The sequence below is a fragment of the Trachypithecus francoisi genome, unplaced genomic scaffold (assembly GCF_009764315.1).
Source record: "Trachypithecus francoisi isolate TF-2019V2 unplaced genomic scaffold, Tfra_2.0 Lachesis_group5, whole genome shotgun sequence".
Lineage (NCBI taxonomy): Eukaryota > Metazoa > Chordata > Mammalia > Primates > Cercopithecidae > Trachypithecus > Trachypithecus francoisi.
This window is the reverse complement of record NW_022681470.1, coordinates 142,426,323-142,446,819: the sequence shown is the minus strand read 5'-3', so window position 1 is coordinate 142,446,819 and position 20,497 is coordinate 142,426,323. Positions and strand designations below refer to the sequence as shown.

Here is a 20,497-nt window from a genome sequence, read left to right as displayed (position 1 = left end):
TGAAACCCCGTCTCTACTAAAATAGAAAAAATTAGCCAGGCGTGGTGGCATGTGCCTGTAGTCCCAGCTACTCAGGAGGCTGAGGCAGGGGAACCCTTTAGAACCTGGGAGGTGGAGGTTGCAGTGAGCTGAGATTGTGCCACTGCACTCCAGCCTAGTGACAGAGTGAGACTCTGTCTTTAAAAAAAAAAAAAAGAAGAAGCCACAGGACCCTCTACCCTAAACCCTCTAGGTAGGTAATTCACAATGGTGGGCTTCATCTACCACATGCCCTACAGTGTAATTTTTTTTTTTTTTTTTTTGGATACAAAGTTTTGCTCTTGTCACCCAGGCTGGAGTGCAGTGACGTGATCTCGACTCACTGCAACCTCCGCCTCCTGGGTTCAAGTGATTCTCCTGCCTCAGCCCCTCAAGTAGCTGGGATTACAGGTTCCCACCACCAGGCCTGGATAATTTTTGTATTTTTAGTAGAGACGGGGTTTCACCATGTTGGCCAGGCTGGTCTCAAGCTCCTGACCTCAGGTGATCCACCTGCCTGGGCCTCCCAAAGTGCTGGGATTACAGGCGTGAGCCACTGTGCCTGGCCCCTCCAGTGCAAATTTGATGATCATGCTAAGTCCAGTGTGTTGAGAGACCTTAGTCCACTTCCCAAACCTGTGATTGGAGGAAGGTGGCCCAATCTACAGCTACTCCTCAGGCCCCAGGATGACAGGGAACCAGGGAGCAGAGGAGACCAATATTTTTAATGCTTTCTTGTTTGCTTCCCACTCTTGACATCATTTATATTTAAAAATGAGCAACAGGCCAAGCGGGGTGGCTCACATGTGTCATCCCTGCACTTTGGCAGGCTGAGGCTGGTGGATCACTTGAGGCCAGGAGTTTGAGACTAGCCTGGCCAACCTGGTGAAACCCTGTCTTCACTAACAAAATACAAAAACCAGCCAGGTGTGCTGGCATGCGCCTGTAATCCCAGCACTCAGGAGGCTGAGGTAGGAGAATCGCTTGAACCCGGGAGGCAGAGGTTGCCATCAGCTGAGATCACGCCATTGCACTCCAGCCTGGGTGACACAGCGAAGCTCCATCTCGAAAAAAAAAAAAAAAGGAAAATGAAAAAATGAGCAAACAGGTCAGCCTGCTGGCTGACACCTGTAATCCTAACACTTTGGGAAGCCCAAAGTGGGAGGATTGCTTGAGTCTAAGAATTCAAGACCAGCCTGGGCAACATAGCAAAATCCCCATGTCTACAAAAAGAAAAGTTAAAAAAAAAATGAGCCAGGCATGGTGGTGCGCACCTGTAGTCTCAGCTAATGGGGAGGCTGAAACAAGAGAGTCACTTCAGGACAGGAATTTGTGACTAGCCTGGGAAACATAGCAAGACTCCATCTCTTAAATAAATAAATAAATAAATAAAATTAGCTGGGCGTGATGGTGTGCACCTGTAGTTCCAGCTACTGGAGAGGCTGAGGCTGGAGGATTGCTTGAGCCCAAAAAGTTGAGGCTGCAGTGAGCTGTGATCACACCACTGCACTGCAGCCTGGGTGACAGAGCAAGACCCCATCTCAAAACCAAACAAACAACAACAAAACAAAAAACAGAGAGCGAAGACAGAGGAAAGGGGAGATAGGGTAAGGGGTACAATTTTGAAACTCCAGCACACACATCACCTCCCTTTATTGGGAAATGGACGGTTCTATCTGACGCAGGCACATTCAGAGAGACAGACCACAGAAGGACCTGAGCTCCCGACCTGACCCACGGCGCTTGCTGGCGTCCCTGGGTCCTCCCGGGGGCATTTCAGATGTTCAGTCACAAAGAACAGATTTTAATTCTGACAAAGGGTCGGGTGACATGGGAAGGAACTGGTCACTGAATATCAGGTAGGAAGGAGAAAAAGAAAAACTTGTCAGACCAGTTAAGTCACCTTTCCATAACGATGGATTTTAACTCTACCCGCCTTCTTCCCAAAAGAATTGGGCCAAAAGGTCAGTTTCAACTGATAGCCCTCAGCCTCCCCGCCCCGGCCCCCCGGCCCCGCCCCCGCACCCGCCGGCTCCAGGAAGCCAGGCAGTGATGGGAATTGTAAATTCATTATGTTCACCACTCAAGATTTAGACATCATCTGTGGGGCAGCCAAGTGACCACACGGCCAACTAGTCTACCATCTTGCAGCGCAGCCTTGAACCCACTAAAGCACTTTCTGCCCACCCAGTTTATATAACCTGATAGTTACTTTGACTTCCTCCCTGACTCAGCAAGGGCTGCAGAGCCCCAGCAAAAAGCCTGGCTCAGCAAGGCTGTCCACTCAGCACTGGTGGAAACAGCCCCTCCTAAACACAGCCCCCGTGTGACCTTCATGATGGCATTGGAGCCCATAAGGACTCTGCACTGGTCCAAGCCTCCCTTCCCAGCGTGAGGCACCCTCTTCCCTCTTTCCCACAAAACGCCTCTTGGCCTTGTCTCTGCCATTTCATCCACCCGAATACCCTCCCCTCTCACCCTCTCTTCTCTTTTCTTTTTTTTTTTTTTTTCTTGTCTGGTCTTTGTTTTTCATTTCTTTCTTTCTTTTTGTTTTTGTTCATTTGTTTGTTGTTTGTTTTTGAGACAGGGTCTCACTCTGTTACCCAGGCTGGAGTACAGTGGTCTAATCATAGCTCATTGCAGCCTCCAAGTCCCAGGCTCAAGCGATCCTCCTACCTCAGACTCCTGAGTAGCTAGGACTACAGGCACACAGCACCATGCTTGGTTAATTTTTTTAAAATTTTTTGTAGAGATGGGGTCTTGCGGGCCGGGCGCGGTGGCTCAAGCCTGTAATCCCAGCACTTTGGGAGGCCAAGACGGGCGGATCACGAGGTCAGGAGATCGAGACCATCCTGGCTAACACGGTGAAACCCCATCTCTACTAAAAAATATAAAAAACTAGCCGGGCGAGGTGGCGGGCGCCTGTAGTCCCAGCTACTCGGGAGGCTGAGGCAAGAGAATGGCATAAGCCCGGGAGGCGGAGCTTGCAGTGAGCTGAGATCCTGCCACTGCACTCCAGCCCGGGCGACAGAGCGAGACTCCATCTCAAAAAAAAAAAAAAAAAAAAAGAGATGGGATCTTGCTATGTTGCCCAGGCTGAGCTCAAATTCCTGGGTTCAAGCAATCCTCCTGCCTCAGACTCCCAAAGTGCTGGGGTTACAGGTGTGACCCACCGTACCAACCTCATCCTCTTTCTTTGTGATCCTTGACACCCAAACCAAAGCACGTCCCTGCCACTCCGATCTGGAACAATCTCTTCTTCTACAAATGCCAACGGCAATTCATCTTCAGCCCCTGGAAGAGGAGCCGGGAGCCCAGAAACATACTCCCTAGAACGCTCGTTCTTTCCTGCTCTACAAAATCCAATCATCTCCAAAGTGAAAAGTTTAAAAACTTTCACATTTTTAAAATGTATTTTATTTAAAAATAAAATAAAAATAAACAAATAAGGGCCGGGCACGGTGGCTCACGCCTGTAATCCCAGCACTTTGGGAGGCCGAAGTGGGAGGATCACCCAAGGTCAGGAGTTCGAGACCACCCTGGCCAAAATAGAGAAATCCCCATCTCTACTAAAAACACACACAAAAAAAACAATTAGCTGGGCGTAGTGGTGGGCGCCTGTAGTCCCAGCTACTTGGGAGGCTGAGGCAAGAGAATCACTTGAACCCAGGAGGTGGGGGTTGCAGTGAGCCGAGACTGCACCACTGCACTTCAGCCTGGGCAACAAAGCAAGACTCCATCTCACTAAATAAATAAATGAATAAATAATAATTCCAATCATGGCTGGCACCGTGACTCACAGCTATAATATAGTGCAACACTTTGAAGGTTGAAGGCCGGGCGCGGTGGCTCAAGCCTGTAATCCCAGCACTTTGGGAGGCCGAGACGGGCGGATCACGAGGTCGGGAGATCGAGACCATCCTGGCTAACATGGTGAAACCCCGTCTCTACTAAAAAAATACAAAAAGCAAGCCGGGCGAGGTGGCGGGCGCCTGTAGTCCCAGCTACTCAGGAGGCTGAGGCAGGAGAATGGCATAAACCCGGGAGGCGGAGCTTGCAGTGAGCTGAGATCCGGCCACTGCACTCCAGCCTGGGCGACAGAGCGAGACTCCGTCACAAAAAAAAAAAAAAAAAAGAAGGTTGAAGCGGGTGGACTGCTTGGGCCCAGGAGTTCAAGACCAGCCTGGGTAACGTGGTGAAACCCCACGTCTACAAAAAATGCAAAAATTAGCCGGGCATGGTGGTACGTGCCTGGAATTCCAGCTACTTGGGAGGCTGAAGTACAAGGATCACTGAGCCAGGAGGTCAAGGCTGCAGTGAGCCAAGATTGCGCCACTGCACCCCAGCCAGGGCCACAGAGTTGAGACCCTTGTCTCAAAAAGAAAAAAAAAAAAAATGCTACTCATCTGAGTGAAAAATGAATTACAACTTCCGTGGAATTTTTTTCAGTGCAGTGATTGTTTCTCGCCTAGATTTTTTTTAAAAACATCTTTGACAACTTAAAAGGGAAGAAAGAGGAATGAGAAATTCAAGTGGGCCATCGTTGGCGTTACATGCTCTACCCCACCCTTTTTTTTTTTTTTTTTTCTTTTTTTGAGACAGAGTCTCGCTGCGACGCCAGGCTGGAGTGCAATGGTGCAATCTCGGCTCACTGCAACTTCCGCCAAGTGATTCTCCTGTCTCAGCCTCCCCAGCAGCTGGGATTACAGGCGCCCACCACCACACCCAGCTAATTTTTGTATTTTTAGTAGAGATGGGGTTTCACCACGTTGGCCAGTGTGGTCTCGAACTCCTGACCTCAGGTGATCCACCCACCTCGGCTTCCCCAAGTGCTGGGATTACTGGCGTGAGCCACCATGCCCGGCCTCCCCCACCTTATCTTTTTCTTTTTGTTGGATCCCCATGTGCAGGCGTTACACTTTCTTGTATTCTGCGTGGACGACAGTAACATCGCCACAAGGGAATTTATCAATATTCCCTGTTATCTGGAGAACATCATGATTTCCAAGTACTCTGCTCCAAACACGTCTAGAAGCACCGGTCTGATGACTCACTGGAAGGGGAAAGGCGGGGTGGGAGGAGGGAGGCGGGTGGAGAGGGGCCTTGCCTTGTACATATACTGCACTCCTCCACCCAAACAGAGAGCTCCAAAAAAAAAAAAAAAAAGAAAAACAAATGCTAATCATCTGAGTGAAAAATGAATTATGGCTACTATGGAATTTTTTTCAGTACAGTGATTTGTGTTTGTTTTTCTCCTAGATTTTTTTTTTTTTTTTTTTAACAGATCTTTGCCAACACAAAAGGGAAGAGAGATGAATGAGAAATTCAAGTGGGCCATGATTCGCGTTACATGCGCTACCTCACCTTTCTTTTTTTTTCTTTTTTTGAGGAGTCTCAAAAAGGAAGGAAGAAGGAAAGGAAGGAAAGAGGGAGGGAGGGAGGGAGGGAAGGAAGGAAGGAAGGAAGGAAGGAAGGAAGGAGGGAAGGAAGGAAGGAAAGTACTAGCAAAGGTCAGTACCAGCAAAGAGCAGCTGGACTTTGTGGGCCTGAGGCCGTGGTGCTCCCAAGTTCCACTGAAACAGCCTCTATCCCTGAATGCTGAATGTCCAGCTCATATATAGAGAGACGGAGTCTTGCCCTGTCTGGAGTGCAGTGGTACAGTCTCCACTTATTGCAACCTCCGCCTCCCGGGTTCAGGTGATTCTCCTGCCTCAGCCTCCTGAGTAGCTGGGATTACAGGTGCCTGCCACCACGCTCAGCTAATTTTTGTACTTTTTTTTTAGTAGAGATGGGGTTTCTCCATGTTGGCCAGGCTGGTCTCGAACTCCTGGCCTCGAGTGATCCGCCCACTTCGGCCTCCCAAGGTGCTGGGATTAAAGGCATTAGCCACCACGCCTGGCCAAAAATGTGAAAAAGCAGTCTTAAGCCAAGCAAGCACTATGGCTCACGCCTATAGTCCCAGCACTTTGGGAGGCCAAGGCAGGAGGATTGCTTGAACCCAACTGTCTGAGACCAGCCTGGGCAACATAGCAAGACCCCATCTCTATCAAAAAAATAAAAAGAAATTAGCTGGGCATGGTGGTGCATGCCTGTGGTTCCAGCTACCCAGGAGGCTGAGGTTGCAGTGACCTATGGTCATCCCACAGCACTCCAGCCTGGGCGACAGAGTGAGACCCCATCTCTAAAAATAAAAATAAAATAAAAAATTCTTAGCTCATAGGTCATACAAAAATAGCAGCTGGCGGGCTGGATTTGGCCCACAGGTCATAGTTTGCTGATCACTGGACAAAGGTCTTACGTCAGACAAGTCTGAAGTCAAACCATTCCCCAGCTAGGTCTCCTAGAGCAAGTCTCTTAATTCCTACCCATGCCTCAGTTCCCTCTTCTGTAAAATGAGGGTAACAAACCCTCATAGGCTGTGGTGGGATCCCCTAAGGCATTGCTTAGCACATAGTAAGTGCTCAATAAACACTAGCTATTGATGAGTGTTAAGGATGTCATTGTTTGTCAACTGTGAGCCAGGTACTAGACAGGTGCTTGAGATATAACAAAGTCCCTGCCTTCGGGGGAGCTTAGTCTGATGGGAGGGGCCCTAAGTCAAGACAAGATGAGAAGGCTGATAAGAAGAGGCAACAAGCATGTTGGCAGGGGCAAATTCTAGATTTCCTCTCCAGTTTCTTTTCCTTCCTTCCTTCCTTCCTTACCTCCCTCCTTTCTTCCTTCCTTCCTCCTTCCTTTCTTTCCTCCTTCCTTCATTCCTTTCCTTTCTCCTTCCCTCCTTCCTTTCTCCTTCCTTCCTCCTTCCCTCCTTTTTTCCTTCCTACCTTCCTTCCTTCTTTCCTTCCTTTCTTTCCTTTTCTTTCTTCGCTCCTTCTTCCTTCCTTTTCTTTCTTCCCTCCTTCCTTCCTTTCTTTTTACAGTTTCCTGCATTTCACCAACTTCCCCCAATGACATCTATAAGACACAATGGTAAGGAGCCTGGATTCTGAGCCAGAATACCCAGGTTCAAATCCTGTCTCCACTACTTACTACCCGTGTGTATGTGCGTGTAGCTGTGTGTTTGTGTGCATGTGTGTGTGTGTGTGTCTGTGTGTGTCTGTGTGTGTCTGTATGTGTCTGTGTGTCTGTGTGTGTGTGTGTGTCTGTGTGTGTGTCTGTGTGTCTCTGTGTGTGTCTGTGTGTGTGTGCGTCTGTGTGTCTGTGTGTGTGTGTCTGTATGTGTCTGTGTGTTTGTGTGTGTGTGTGTGTGTGTGTGTGCGTGCACGCGTGGTGGGGTGGTGGTGGGGCGGGGCGGTGTTGGAAGTGGAAGTTGCTTAACGTCTCGAAGCCTTAGTGGCCTCAACCATAAATAAGATCGTTGCGAAGATGGGATGCAATATCCTAATCAAAGCACCTAGAACCATGGCTGGCATGAAATCAGCATTTGCTGCAAAGACAATTTCAATTGTTAAAATACCAAGACAAGCCCAGAGTGGTGGCTCACACCTGTAATCTCAGCGCTTTGGTAGGCCAAGGCAGGCGGATCACTTGAGGCCAGGAGTTCGAGACCAGCCTAGGCAACATGGCGAAACCCCATCTCTACTAAAAATACAAAAATTAGCCAGGCATGGTGGCACGTGCCTGTAATCCCAGCTACTCAGGAGGTTGAGGCAGGAGAATTGCTTGAACCCAGGAGGCGGAGGTTGCAGTGAGCTGAGATCATGCCACTGCACTCCAGACTGGACAACAGAGTAAGACTCTGTCTCAAAAAAAAAAAAAAATCAAGGTAAGCCCAGCGTGGTGGCTCACACCTGTAATCCCAGCACTTTGAGAGGCTGAGGTGGGGGAATTCCTTTGAGCCCAGGAGTTTGAGACCGGCCTGAACAACATAGCAAGACTTCCATCTCAATTTTTAAAAATATTAAAAACTAAATAAAAATGTAAAAAAATAAACTATCAAGGCAAGACTTTTTAAATGGAAGAAGAAAAAAAAAGCAGAGAGTTTCCATAGGCAGCTAAAAATTCTGCCAAAAATCAAACCCTCCAAGAGCATGCATTTAAACTAGTACATTTAAATACATGATATTTAATGTGGTAGGCAGAATACTACACTTTCAGAGACTTTGACTCGGAGCTGTAATCTCAGACCCAGGGAGGAGGGATTTGCTGCTTTCGGCCTCCGCCTCCTGCTTTGGTGCCGACGTCCATATGTGGCATCTCGGGCTGGTTTCCCCTGGCACCCAGCATGTCCCGACCTCACCCACCCCTCTGGCCGGCAGTAAGCAGCTGGGGTGACCTCCCAGAAAGAAAATGCCAGTGGGTTTGGCTAAAGCAGCTGGTCAGGCAAACCCTGTGGCTTCTGGTCCCCTCGAAATGCCCAGAGCTGAGAATTTCCAGAGCATCCCACGCTGCTGGCACCCGAAAATCAGGGTGGTCTTCCCTCCAGGGCTGGAGGTGTGGCACCCATCCCTCATCAGCAGGTCACAAGATGTACGTTCCTCTGCCTGCCTCAAAACCAAAGTCAGAAATGAGGCTGAGCCTGGTAGATACTCACCTGGAAGCTAGTCTGCCCAGATAGGGTGGGCCCATGGTGCTTACTAACTGGAAGCTTCCAGAACACTCACGGAGCACCCGAGGCTGGGTTAAGTGCCTCCCCCTGCACCATCTCATTTAACCCCCAAACCACCACCCTAAGAAGCGGGTCCCCTAATGAGCCCATTTTTCAGATGGAGAAAGTGAGGCTTGAGCCAGCTTGTGACCAGTCAATGGTAAAACGAGACTGGAAGCCGGTGCTGCCCACCTCCAGGAACTTCTTTCTTTTTTTTAAAGACAGAGTCTCACCGAGTCTCACTCTGTCGCCCAGGATGGAGTACAGTGGTGCGACCTCAGTTCACTGCAACCTCCACCCCCCGGCCCATGCGATCCTCCCACCTCAGCCTTCCAAGTAGCTGGGATTACAGGCACCTGCCACCATGCCTGGCTAATGTTTGTATTTTTTGTAGAGATGGGGTTTCTCCATGTTGCCCAGGCTGGTCTTGAACTCCTGAGCTCAAGCAATCTGCCCTCCTCGGCCTCCCAAAGTGAGCCTCATTACAAGCGTGAGCCACGGTGCCCAGCTGGTTGAACTAATGTAGATTTCCCTCTAACACTCCCACTACTCTGAGGATACTTGGTTTGATCGTGAACATCTGCATTTGCCACTAGACTGGCTGCTCTGAGGAGGCAAAGGCTGGCTCTCTTCCTATGCTCTGAGTGCCCCAGAACATGATACCTAGTAGGCAGTCAATAAACGAGCTGCATAGACCCCGTCTCCACTCTTCCCATGCAGGGCTTCGTGCATTGGACCTATTCTGGTATCTTCGCCCCAAATCCATCGCAGGATAATGGAGAGAGGGTGTCCTGTCCAGGCTATGGATCATTAGCACATGCCATGTGTTGTTTTTTTTTTTTTTCTTTTAATTCCCCTAACCATTTTTTTTCTTTTTTAAAAAAAAAAAAAAAACAGAGTTTCACTCTGTCACCCAGGTTAGAGTGCAATGGCACGATCTCGGCTCACTTCAACCTCTGCCTCCTGGATTCGAGTGATTCTCCTGCCTCAGCCTCCTGAGTAGCTGGGATTACAGGTGCCCACCACCACGCCTGGCTAATGTTCGTATTTTTAGTAGAGACAGGGTTTCACTATGTTGGCCAGGCTGGTCTCGAACTCCTGACCTCAAGAGATCCGCCCACCTCGGCCTCCCAAAGTGCTGGGATTACAGGTGTGGGGCCTCCATACCCGGCCCCCTTAACCATCGAAAGCCTTCCTTTGGTCTTTCTGTAAAAAGCATCACTGCTTAAGGGGCAAATAGAAGAAGGGGTGTATCTTGCTTGGAATTGCTTAAATTAGGTCCAAAGGACAAACCAGCATCTTCATCCTAAATATTGATCCATTCCCCTGATGCTTCCAGAAGCTGCCAAATGTGGAAGACAAAAACAGCAATTACAGATGTTCACGGAAGGATCTGAGAAGACTCTGGGGGAAAAGAGGGGTTGATGGATAGTTTTCTCCAGCCCATTTCTGTCACCTAAGACAGGGGAGTATCCTCTGAAAGTTCAATCTATTCTGCATTCCAAAATCCCATCACGGCAGGGCATGGTGGCTCATGCCTGTAATCCCAGCACTTCGAGAGGCCGAGGCGGGTGTCACGAGGTCAGGAGACTGAGACCATCCTGGCTAACACGGTGAAACTCCATCTCTACTGAAAATACTAAAAAATTAGCCAGGCGTGGTGGCAAGCACCTGTAGTCCCAGCTACTCCGGAGGCTGAGGCAGGAGAATGGCATGAACCCAGGAGGTGGAGTTTGCAGTGAGCCAAGATCACACCACTGCACTCCAGCCTGGGCTACAGAGCGAGACTCCGTCTCAAAAAAAAAAAAAAAAAAAAAATCCCATCAGACATTAAATAAGCCTCTGAAGGCTGGGCGAGGTGGCTCATGCCTGTAATCCTAGCACTTTGGGAGGCTGAGGTGGGTGGATCACCTGAGGTCAGGAGTTCGAGACCAGCCTAGCCAACATGGTAAAACCCCATCTCTACTAAAAATACAAAAAATTAACTGGGCATGGTGGCAGGTGCCCATAATCCCAGCTACATGGGAGGCTGAGGCAGGACAATCGCTTGAACCCAGGAGGCAGAGGTTGCAGTGAGCTGAGATCGCACGGTTGCACTCCAGCCTGGGCAACGGGAGCAAAACTCCCATCTCAAAAAATAAGTAAATAAGTCTCCTAAAGCCACAGCAACAAGGTTAATGCAGGCATTGAAAAGCTAGATGTGTAAACGGCAGCAGCCCTGATTCACAATGGCAGAAATATGAAAGGAACCAAGTGCCCATGGATGGATGAATGAACAGGCAAAATGTGCTCCCTCCATACAATGGACATGATTCAGCCTTAAAAAGGAAAGAATTTCCGACACAGGCTACCACGTGGATGAACCTTGAGGACATCGCGCTCAGTGAAATAAGCCAGGCACAAAAGGACAAATCCCGTCTGATTCCACTCACAGGAGGTCCCTAGAGTCATCACATTCATAGAGACAGAAAATAGGAATGGTAGGTGCCAGGGGCTGGGAGCGGGAGATGGTGGAGTGAGGGTTTCATGGGGACAGAGTTTCAGTTTGGGAGGATGAGAAAGTTGGGGAGATGGTGGTGGTATTGGTTGCAAAACCATGTGAACGTGCTTACTGCCGCTGAACTGTATACTTAAAATGGTTAAGATGGGGCCCCGCACGGTGACACACAACTGTAATCCCAGCACTGTGCAAGGCTGAGGTGGGTGTATCACTTGAGGCCAGGGGTTTGAGACCATCCTGGCCAACGTGGCAAAGCCCCCTCTGTCCTGAAAATACAAAACTTAGCCGGGCGTGGTGGCCGGTGCCTGTATAAGTCCCGGCCACTTGGAAGGCTGAAGCAGGAGATCACCTGAATCCAGGAGGCGGAGGTTGCAGTGAGCCGAGATCGCACCACTGCCCCCCAGCCTAGGTGACAGAGCAAGACTCCATCTCAAAAAAAAAAAAAAAAAGGCCGGGCGCGGTGGCTCAAGCCTGTAATCCCAGCACTTTGGGAGGCCGAGACGGGCGGATCACAAGGTCAGGAGATCGAGACCATCCTGGCGAACATGGTGAAACCCCGTCTCTACTAAAAAATACAAAAAAAAAAACTAGCCAGGCGAGGTGGCAGGCGTCTGTAGACCCAGCTACTCAGGAGGCTGAGGCAGGAGAATGGCATAAACCCGGGAGGCGGAGCTTGCAGTGAGCTGAGATCCAGCCACTGCACTCCAGCCTGAGCGACAGAGCGAGACTCCATCTCAAAAAAAAAAAAAAAAAAGGTTAAAACGGCAAATGTATTCTATGTGTATTTTACCACAATAAAAGAAATTGAGGAAGGGAAAGAAAGCTGAAGCTGAGTTGCTCTCCAAAGACAGGGGCGACAGTTCAAAAAACAATCATTTCTTGACATTATTATCAGGACATGGCAGGCCCACTAGGGATACTGCTACTAAATGGGTGGCTGAGATACGCACCACATGCCAGGAACCTGGTACCCCAGGAAGTGTTACTCGCACCTTCTCCGGGTGACAAAACCCCCCCAGTACTGGAAAAACAACCCCGGTTCTTTTCACTCTTTTGCTTTGTGTTCATTTTTGGTTTTGTTTTCTTTTGTTTTTGAGATAGAGTCTCGCTTTGTCACCCAGGCTGGAGCTCAGTGGCATGAACAAGGCTCAGAGCAGCCTCGACCTCCCGGACGCAAGAAGCCTGGTTCTTAGTAGCAAAGCAATTTTTAATTCACTTAAAACATCAGGCACAGCCAGGCACGGCCAGGCACACTGGCCAACGCATGTAATCCTAGCACTTTGGGAAGCCGAGGCGGGAGGATTGCTTGAGCTCAGAAGTTTGAGGCCAGCCTGACCAACATGGCCAAACCCTGTCTCCACAACATATACAAAACTTAGCTGGGTGTTGGCCGGGAGCGGTGGCTCACCCCTGGAATTCCAGCACTTTGGGAGGCCAAGGTGGGCGGATCACCTGAGGTCGGGAGTTCGAGACCAGCCTGGCCAACATGGAGAAATCCCGTCTCTACTAAAAATACAAAATTAGCCGGGCGTGGTGGAGCCAGCCTGTAATCCCAGCTACTCGGGAGGCTGAGGCAGAAGAATCGCTTGAATCCGGGAGGCAGAGGTTGCGGTGAGCCAAAATCATGCCATTGTACTCCAGCCTGGCCAATAAGAGCGAAATTCTGTCTTACAAAAAAAAAAAAAAAGAAAAGTAGCCGGATGTGGTGGCACCTGTAATCGCAGTTACTTGGGAGGCTGAGGCAGGAGAATTGCTTGAACCTGGGGGGCGGCGGTTGCAGTGAGCCGAGATCACGCCACTGTACTCCAGCCTGGGTGACAGAGCAAGACTCTGTCTCAAAAACAAACAAACAACAACTGCAACTAAAAACCCATCAGGGAGCAGGAGACTCAATCGCAGATAACACCATTCTGGATATCTTGTCTAAAACGGATCCAAAACTAAATCCATAGAGGAATGTCTTAAATTATATCTCAAGACGGGCAAGCCTAGAGCATTTCAAACAAGCACCTACATTTGGAAAACTCAGTAACAGAATAAAAGAATGTTCACTGTTTCCCCTGGTGTCCCAGTTAGAAGCAGCTCACTTGTTTCTAAACAGAGGGGATATCCTTCCCACTCCCCCCAAAAATCATAGTTTTTATTTTGGTGTATGTCTTGCATAAATTTGGCACAAACCCTAGTTCTGTCTTTTATTAGCTGTGTGGCCCTGGGCAAGTTAAGTAACCTCTCTGGTCATAGTTTAGCTTCTCCTTGCCCCGACCTACAATGTTCTCAGGATTTTTCCACAGTACAATAGTAACAGTCCCCTCTCAGCTTGCAGTGAGCTGAGATCCGGCCACTGCACTCCAGCCCGGGCGACAGAGCGAGACTCCGTCTCAAAAAAAAAAAAAATGAAAAAAATAATAGTCCCCTCTCCCACCTCCCTTCACTACCCCATTTTCTTTTTCCAACCCTCCCACTCCCCATTTCCAACCATCCAACATGTACCATGGAAGGATTCATCCTACGGGCTCCAAGGGAGTCCTCACAGACAATTCCAAGGATTCTATTTAGATTTATTTAAGGACTCATTCACTCTGGGTGGCTTCCCCAGAGCGTTGGGCTCAGATAAGAAGATCCTCCTTTCTCCCCTCCCTTCTATCTTTTGTGATACAACCCTCAAGCCACCTACTTAACTTCTTCCCACCTCCATCGCATGTTCTCTAGTTCTTCCCAGGGAAACATGAAAAGAAGTCCATGAAACAACAAACCAGTAACATGTGTGTATATGGAACGGCCTCCTTGAGCATGAAAACATGATAAAACTACCATGATCAGAACAGTCTCGGCTCTGTGGCATGGAGAGGCAAATCTACGGACACATCAGAAACAGACCCCAAAGCAATGGCAAAGAGGTCGATTTCTATAATCAATAGCTGTCTGAGGCCCCCAGTTAGCTATTTGGAAGAGAAAAGAAACACCCGTTGAATCACACAAACAGATCTCAAGCAGTGAGGCTGAATTTTTTTAAATGATAATTATTAAAATATAGGCTGGGCATGGTGGCTCACGCCTGTAATCCCAGCACTTTGGGAGGCCGAAGTGGGTGGATCACCTGAGAGTTCGAGACCAGCCTGGTCAACGTAGTGAAACCTCATCTCTCCTAACAATACAAAAATTAGCTGGGCAGGGTGGTGGGTGCCTGTAATCCCAGCTACTCGGGAGGCTGAGGCAGGAGAATCACTTGAACCCGGGAGGCGGAGGTTGCAGTGAGCCGAGATCGCACCATCACGCTCCAGTCTGAACAACAAGAGTGAAACTGTCTCAAAAAAAAAAAACTAAATTAAAATATAAAATGTAGAGGAAAAAAAAACCTTTCATGGGTAGAGGAAGACTTTCTAAGTGTAAAGTACAGAAGTGGCACACAGAAATCCAGCTCTGAACTCCATAAACATTTTAAGCTTCTCCAGCAAAACAAATCCCAGGGCATTTAAACCACTGAACAACAACTGGCAAAGGGTTAGTAGCCTTCACTGATGAAAACCACACACAGATTAACTTTGCAAAAGCTACTGAGGTACTAAAAGACAAATGGCCAGAGGATATGAACAGGAAGAGAAGACCCAAATGACAAACATGTTTTAAAAGGTTCAGCCCCGACAGCAATCAAAGAAATGCAAATAGAAACAATGACAAGACGACATCAGCTCCTCCCTCCCGCAGTAAATTATGAAAGATCTTTCAAGTTAACACTCAGAGCTGGCCAAGGTGTTCCCTCTCCTCCAAAGCTAGGAGGAGCGGCCGTTGGTACAATGTTTCCGGAACACCATTTGGCAATCGGCACCAAGAGCCTCTGACCCAGAAATTTCACTTCTGGAAAGCAAGCCTAAAGAAATAACTGCGGCCGGGCGCGGTGGCTCAAGCCTGTAATCCCAGCACTTTGGGAGGCCGAGACGGGCGGATCACGAGGTCAGGAGATCGAGACCATCCTGGCTAACACGGTGAAACCCCGTCTCTACTAAAAAAATACAAAATTAGCCGGGCGAGATGGCGGGCGCCTGTAGTCCCAGCGACTCGGGAGGCTGAGGCGAGAGAATGGCGTGAACCCGGGAGGCGGAGCTTGCAGTGAGCTGAGATCTGGCCACTGCACTCCAGCCTGGGCGACAGAGCGAGACTCCGTCTCAAAAAAAAAAAAAAAAAAAAGGAAATAACTGCTAGATAAAGCTTTGACTCTAAAATGTTCATCACTCTCTTTGTGAAAACTAGAAATCATCTTTTTTTTTTTTTTTTTTTTTGAGATGGCGTCTCCCTCTGTCGCGCAGGCTGGAGTGCAGTGGCACAGTCTCGGCTCACTGCAGCCTCCGTCCCTCCAGGTTTAAGCAATTCTCTGCCTCAGCCTCCGGAGTAGCTGGGATGACAGGCGCATGCCACCATGCCCGGCTAATTTTTTTGTATTTTTAGTAGAGATGGGATTTCACCATCTTGGCCAGGCTGGTCTTGAACTCCTGATCTCGTGATCCACCCGCCTCGGCCTCCCAAAGTGCTGGGATTACAGGCATGAGCCACCGCACCCAGCCGAAATCATCTTTTTTTTGAGATGGAGTTTTGCTCTGGTTGCCCAGGGTGGTAGTGCAAAATGGCACAATCTCGGCTCACTGCAACCTCCGCCTCCTGAGATCAAGTGATTCTCCTGCCTCAGCCTCCCAAGTAGCTGGGACTATAGGTGTGCACCACCACGCCCTGGCTAATTTTGTATTTTTAGTACAGACAGGGTTTCACCATGTTGGTCAAGCTGGTCTCAAACTCCTGACCTCAAGTGGTCCACCCTCCTCAGCCTCCCAAAATGCTGAGATTACAGGTGTGAGCCACCACGCCCAGTCTGGAAATCGTCTTAATGCCCAATAACAGGAATGGTTAAGGAAACCTTTAGCAGATACAACAGATTCCTGAAGACCACTAGAAGGAACAACCCCCAATAAAGTACTCTCAGTGACATGCATTGTGGAATAAGATGAATGTTTTGCTTTTTTTCGTTTACACGTTTCTTTTTCCAAATGTCTATCATAAGCAATATCACTTCTATAATCAGATAAGAACTAAACTATTTAAAAAAAAAAAAAAACAAATCTATAGTTTTCCAGTCCTTTTCCTCTCCCAAGCAAGAAGAACATTCCCTGTCTAGCACAGGAGGTGGCAAACTGCTGTCCTCGAGCAAAATCCGGCCCACGACTTGTTTTTGTAAATAAAGTTTTATTGAAACAAAGCCACAGTCACGTTTATGCGTGCCTGTGGCTGCTTGCCCACTACAATGGCAGGATTGAGTCATTGCATCAGAAACCATATGGCCTGCAAAATCTGAAGTATCTACTATCTGAGTCTTTACAGAAAAAGTCTGCCACTCCCTGGGCTAGTGAATGCCACCACCCACTGTTCCCCGGCCCCTACCTAATGTCCATTTAACATTTTTAAGCTATAAACATTTTAAGCTTTCTAGAACAAGGCACTAGACACTGCTTAGAACCCTGTATCCCCAGCATACCTTTCTGGCAGTGACTATGAGTCCAACACCGTTCGACAAACTGCCCATTGATGACGGTGGCGGGGCAGTTGGTCTTGCCCTTCGCTGTACCCGGACAGATGTCTCCACACTCCTCGTTGTCATCTTTGTTCAACACGATGTAATTATCCTCCACGGAATCCAGGATGCGGGACCAGTCGATAGTGGCCAAGTAACAGAGCTCGTTGTTCTTCTCAATGCGGACAGAACCCCGGGTAATGTTCATTAGGTTGTAGAGGCCGAGTTCCTTGAGGTGAACCATCTCGAAGATGACTAGCGCGTAGTTAAAGAACAGTCGTGATCCCCGGATGACCGTGAGGTTGGGGAACAGGTCCTTCAGGCTCTCAAGCCCATAGACCCGGAAGAGCAGCAAGTAATCAGTGATCATTATGAGTTTGGGGAAACTGAGGTCTCGGAAATCTTCGGGCCTCGTTTTGAACATCAAGAGTATCTGCAAGTGTCCTTCGATGACAGAGCAATTCTCCAGCTCGTGTAACCTGGTGAGGTTGTTCCGGATATCCATGCCGGGACACACTAGAAGAGAAAATGAACAGTAAGCAAAGACAGGTGAGCAGACGCACGGTGGATGCGTCAGAAGGATCAGGGGCAGAGCCGGCCTCATGGACGTGAAACCTGGGCCCTGTGTTTTCATCCCGGGCCCTGTAAACCCTGCAGCCAGCCGGGATGAATGGCTTTCTCTGTAAAGTGCCCATGCCTAAGTAATTACTTTCAAAAGGCCAAGAAAATAATTCTTTTGGCAAGCCCTGTTAAAATCCTTAAAATCATCACCCCTGAAATGATGCAATCGGGACAATGGGATTACAGGGGATTGAGTAACGCGACAGGTGCAGAAGGTGAAAGGGAAACTGTCTCCAGTGCGTCAACACTGAAGATCTTCAGGAGATGATTTACGGGGATAAAGGTGCCCGCGTCAGAAATGGGGCAAGGAAAGCTGAATGTATTTGTTTTGTCAATCCTCCCACCTCGCTGGCTGACTTTCCTTCCCGGACTGCTCTCCTGGCCTGCGATCAAGACCTAATTACCTTTTACCTGGGTGTGGTGAGAGCTTCCCAGGGAGCCTGATCTCCATTGCACAAATGCCCTGAGTTCTCATTCTCCTGAAGGTGGTCCTTTCAAGGCCCCAATGCCCTCCATGGCTCCCCATCACCCTGCACTCCCCTCAAGATTCTGCCCCTCCATCCCCTGCACCCACTAAACAGGCCTGCCCACCACTCTTGCACAACTCCAAGACTCCTATCCTCCTCTGTAACATGGCTTATGTGGAAGAAGAAGTGAAACAGCTCAGGGCAAACACTCTAACAGTGCCTGAAACATACCAAGTGCTGCATTAATGTCAGCTATTTTGTTGTTTGTTGTTGTTGCTGCTGCTGTTGTCTATTCCTCCAAACATGTAACAGTCATCTCTAGGCATCTCTAGGCTAGTCTATCTTTTGGCTGGGGAAGTGCTTTGGACCTTAGCTCCCTATTTCTAAACCCAGCCTATCATGCTTCAAGATATCCAGTTCAAATTTTGCCTCCTCCTCCAGACAGTCTTCCCTGATTTCCTTTCCTCAGCATACCTATTTGGGTGTTTCTCCTCCTTGTGTCCCTTACACTTGAGTTGACATTTTTCAAAATCAAACTCTTCAGGTGGCTTCTCTCTGCCAACGCGCGCACACACACACACACCCCGTCTCCCCAACACACACACCACAATCCTCAGCACCTAGAATATAAGGCTCACTATATAACTCCTGCTTATTTTGTTCGAAAACACTAAACCTTCCACCAATATCTTTGAGGAAAACCGATTGTTCTAAAGAATAGTAAATCCTCTTAAAAAAAAAAAATCCGGGGCCGGGCGCGGTGGCTCAAGCCTGTAATCCCAGCACTTTGGGAGGCCGAGACGGGCGGATCACGAGGTCAGGAGATCGAGATCATCCTGGCTAACATGGTGAAACCCCGTCTCTACTAAAAAATACAAAAAACTAGCCGGGCGAGGTGGTGGGCGCCTGTAGTCCCAGCTACTCGGGAGGCTGAGGCAGGAGAATGGCGTAAACCCAGGAGGCGGAGCTTGCAGTGAGCGGAGATGGCGCCACTGCACTCCAGCCCGGGCGACAGAGCAAGACTCCGTCTCAAAAAAAAAAAAAAATCCACCCTGAGAATTACCCACAAAAGAAGCACAAATTAGAAAAACAACAACAACAAAAAACAGCAAAAGCAAACAAATGGGAAAAACAAAGTAGCAATAATTCTGAATCACATTCCATGCAGCAAATGGATTAGGCTAAGTCAAGAAAACACACGCACACATACACACATACAGTCGCTTGCTAGGAAGTTGGAGGAAAGCCCCAGCACACAACTATGGAATAACCTCCACCCTCCCCTCAACACTGGCTGCCTGGGGTCTGAACCAAGCAGGAACCCTGCAGGGACCAAGCTCAGGCTGAGAGGCAGCTTCAAGGGGACAAGGATGCTAGTTCTAGCCCCCTACCCCTCCTAGTCAAGGACCCAACCCCAGTCTGAGGCTCCCAGTCACAGTCACATCAACAGCTTCCACATCCAGAGATGTCACAGGACCCTGTGTGCCACTGACGCCTCCCAGCAAGCTCTGTCCCCATCCCACAGATGAGAAAACTGAAGCTCCAAGGGGCAAAGGCCATCACTCAAGGACACGCAACTCACCAGCGACTGGCAGGATTGCCAGACTTAGCAAATAAAAATGGAGGATGCCCAGTTGAATTTGAATTTCAGATAAGCAATAAAAATCTTTTTTTTAGGATAAGTATATCCCATGCGATGTTTGGGACATACTTACCCTAAAAAAAAAAATTACTCGTTTCTACGAAATTCTTGTGGGGTTTGTTGTTGTTGTTGTTGTTGTTTTGACATGGAGTCTCGTTCTGTTGCCCAGGCTGAAGTGTAGTGCCATGATCTTGGCTCACTGCAACCTCCACCTCCTGGGTTCAAGTGATTTTCCTGCTTCAGCCTCCCGAGTAGTATCCAACACCATGCCCGGCTAATTTTTGTATTTTTAGTAGAGCTGGGATTTCATCATGTTGACCAGGATGGTCGTGATCTCTTGACCTCGTGAACCACCCGCCTCGGCCTCCCAAAGTGCTGGGATTACAGGCATGAGCCACCATGCCTGGCTGGCAATCAGCCACCATGCCTGGCCGGCATCCTAGTCTTAGATTGGGCCACAGCCCTGGGCTTCTCAGCCCTGAGTCCCACATTATTTCATTTCTCTTTCTCTCTCTTTCTCTCTCTCTCTCTCTCTCTCTCTCTCTCACACACACACACACATACACACACACACACACACTGCAGGTACAAAGAACACTTGCCCGCCAGTCTCCCCAGGCTATGGCAGAACCAAAATCAGACATGAATATGCATTCAAAGGTTAACTAGGGCTGGGCACAGTGGCTCCTGCCTGTAATCCCAGCAGTCTAGGGAGGCCACAGTGGGAGAATCAATTCAAGCCAGGCGTTCAAAGTCAGCCTGGGCAACATAGCAAGACCCCAACTCTAAAAAAGAAATAATAATAATTAAATATCCAGGCATGGGCCAGGCACAGTGGCTCACACCTGTAATCCCAGCACTTTGGGAGGCTGAGGCGGGCAGATCATGAGGTCAGGAGACTGAGACCATCCTGGTTGACGTGGTGAAACCCTGTCTCTAGGAAAAATACAAAAAAATTAGCCAGGCGTGGTGGCGGGTGCCTGTAGTTCCAGCTACTCGGGAGGCTGAGGCAGGAGAATGGCATGAACCTGGGAGGCAGAGCTTGCAGTGAGCTGAGACTGTGCCACTGCACTCCAGCCTGGGCGACAGAGCAAGACTCTGTCTC

General features: G+C 48.9%; 1 protein-coding gene across 4 annotated transcripts in view; it reads right to left on the bottom strand.

Moving 5' to 3' along the window:
• Positions 1–20,497, bottom strand: part of INSR (insulin receptor) — a 189,408-nt gene that overhangs the window by 148,578 nt on the left and 20,333 nt on the right. For all 4 annotated transcript variants that reach the window (XM_033200527.1, XM_033200528.1, XM_033200529.1 and 1 more), the window contains exon 2: positions 16,627–17,178. In XM_033200527.1, the coding sequence (XP_033056418.1) occupies positions 16,627–17,178 (552 nt within the window). The remainder of the gene's footprint in view (positions 1–16,626; positions 17,179–20,497) is intronic.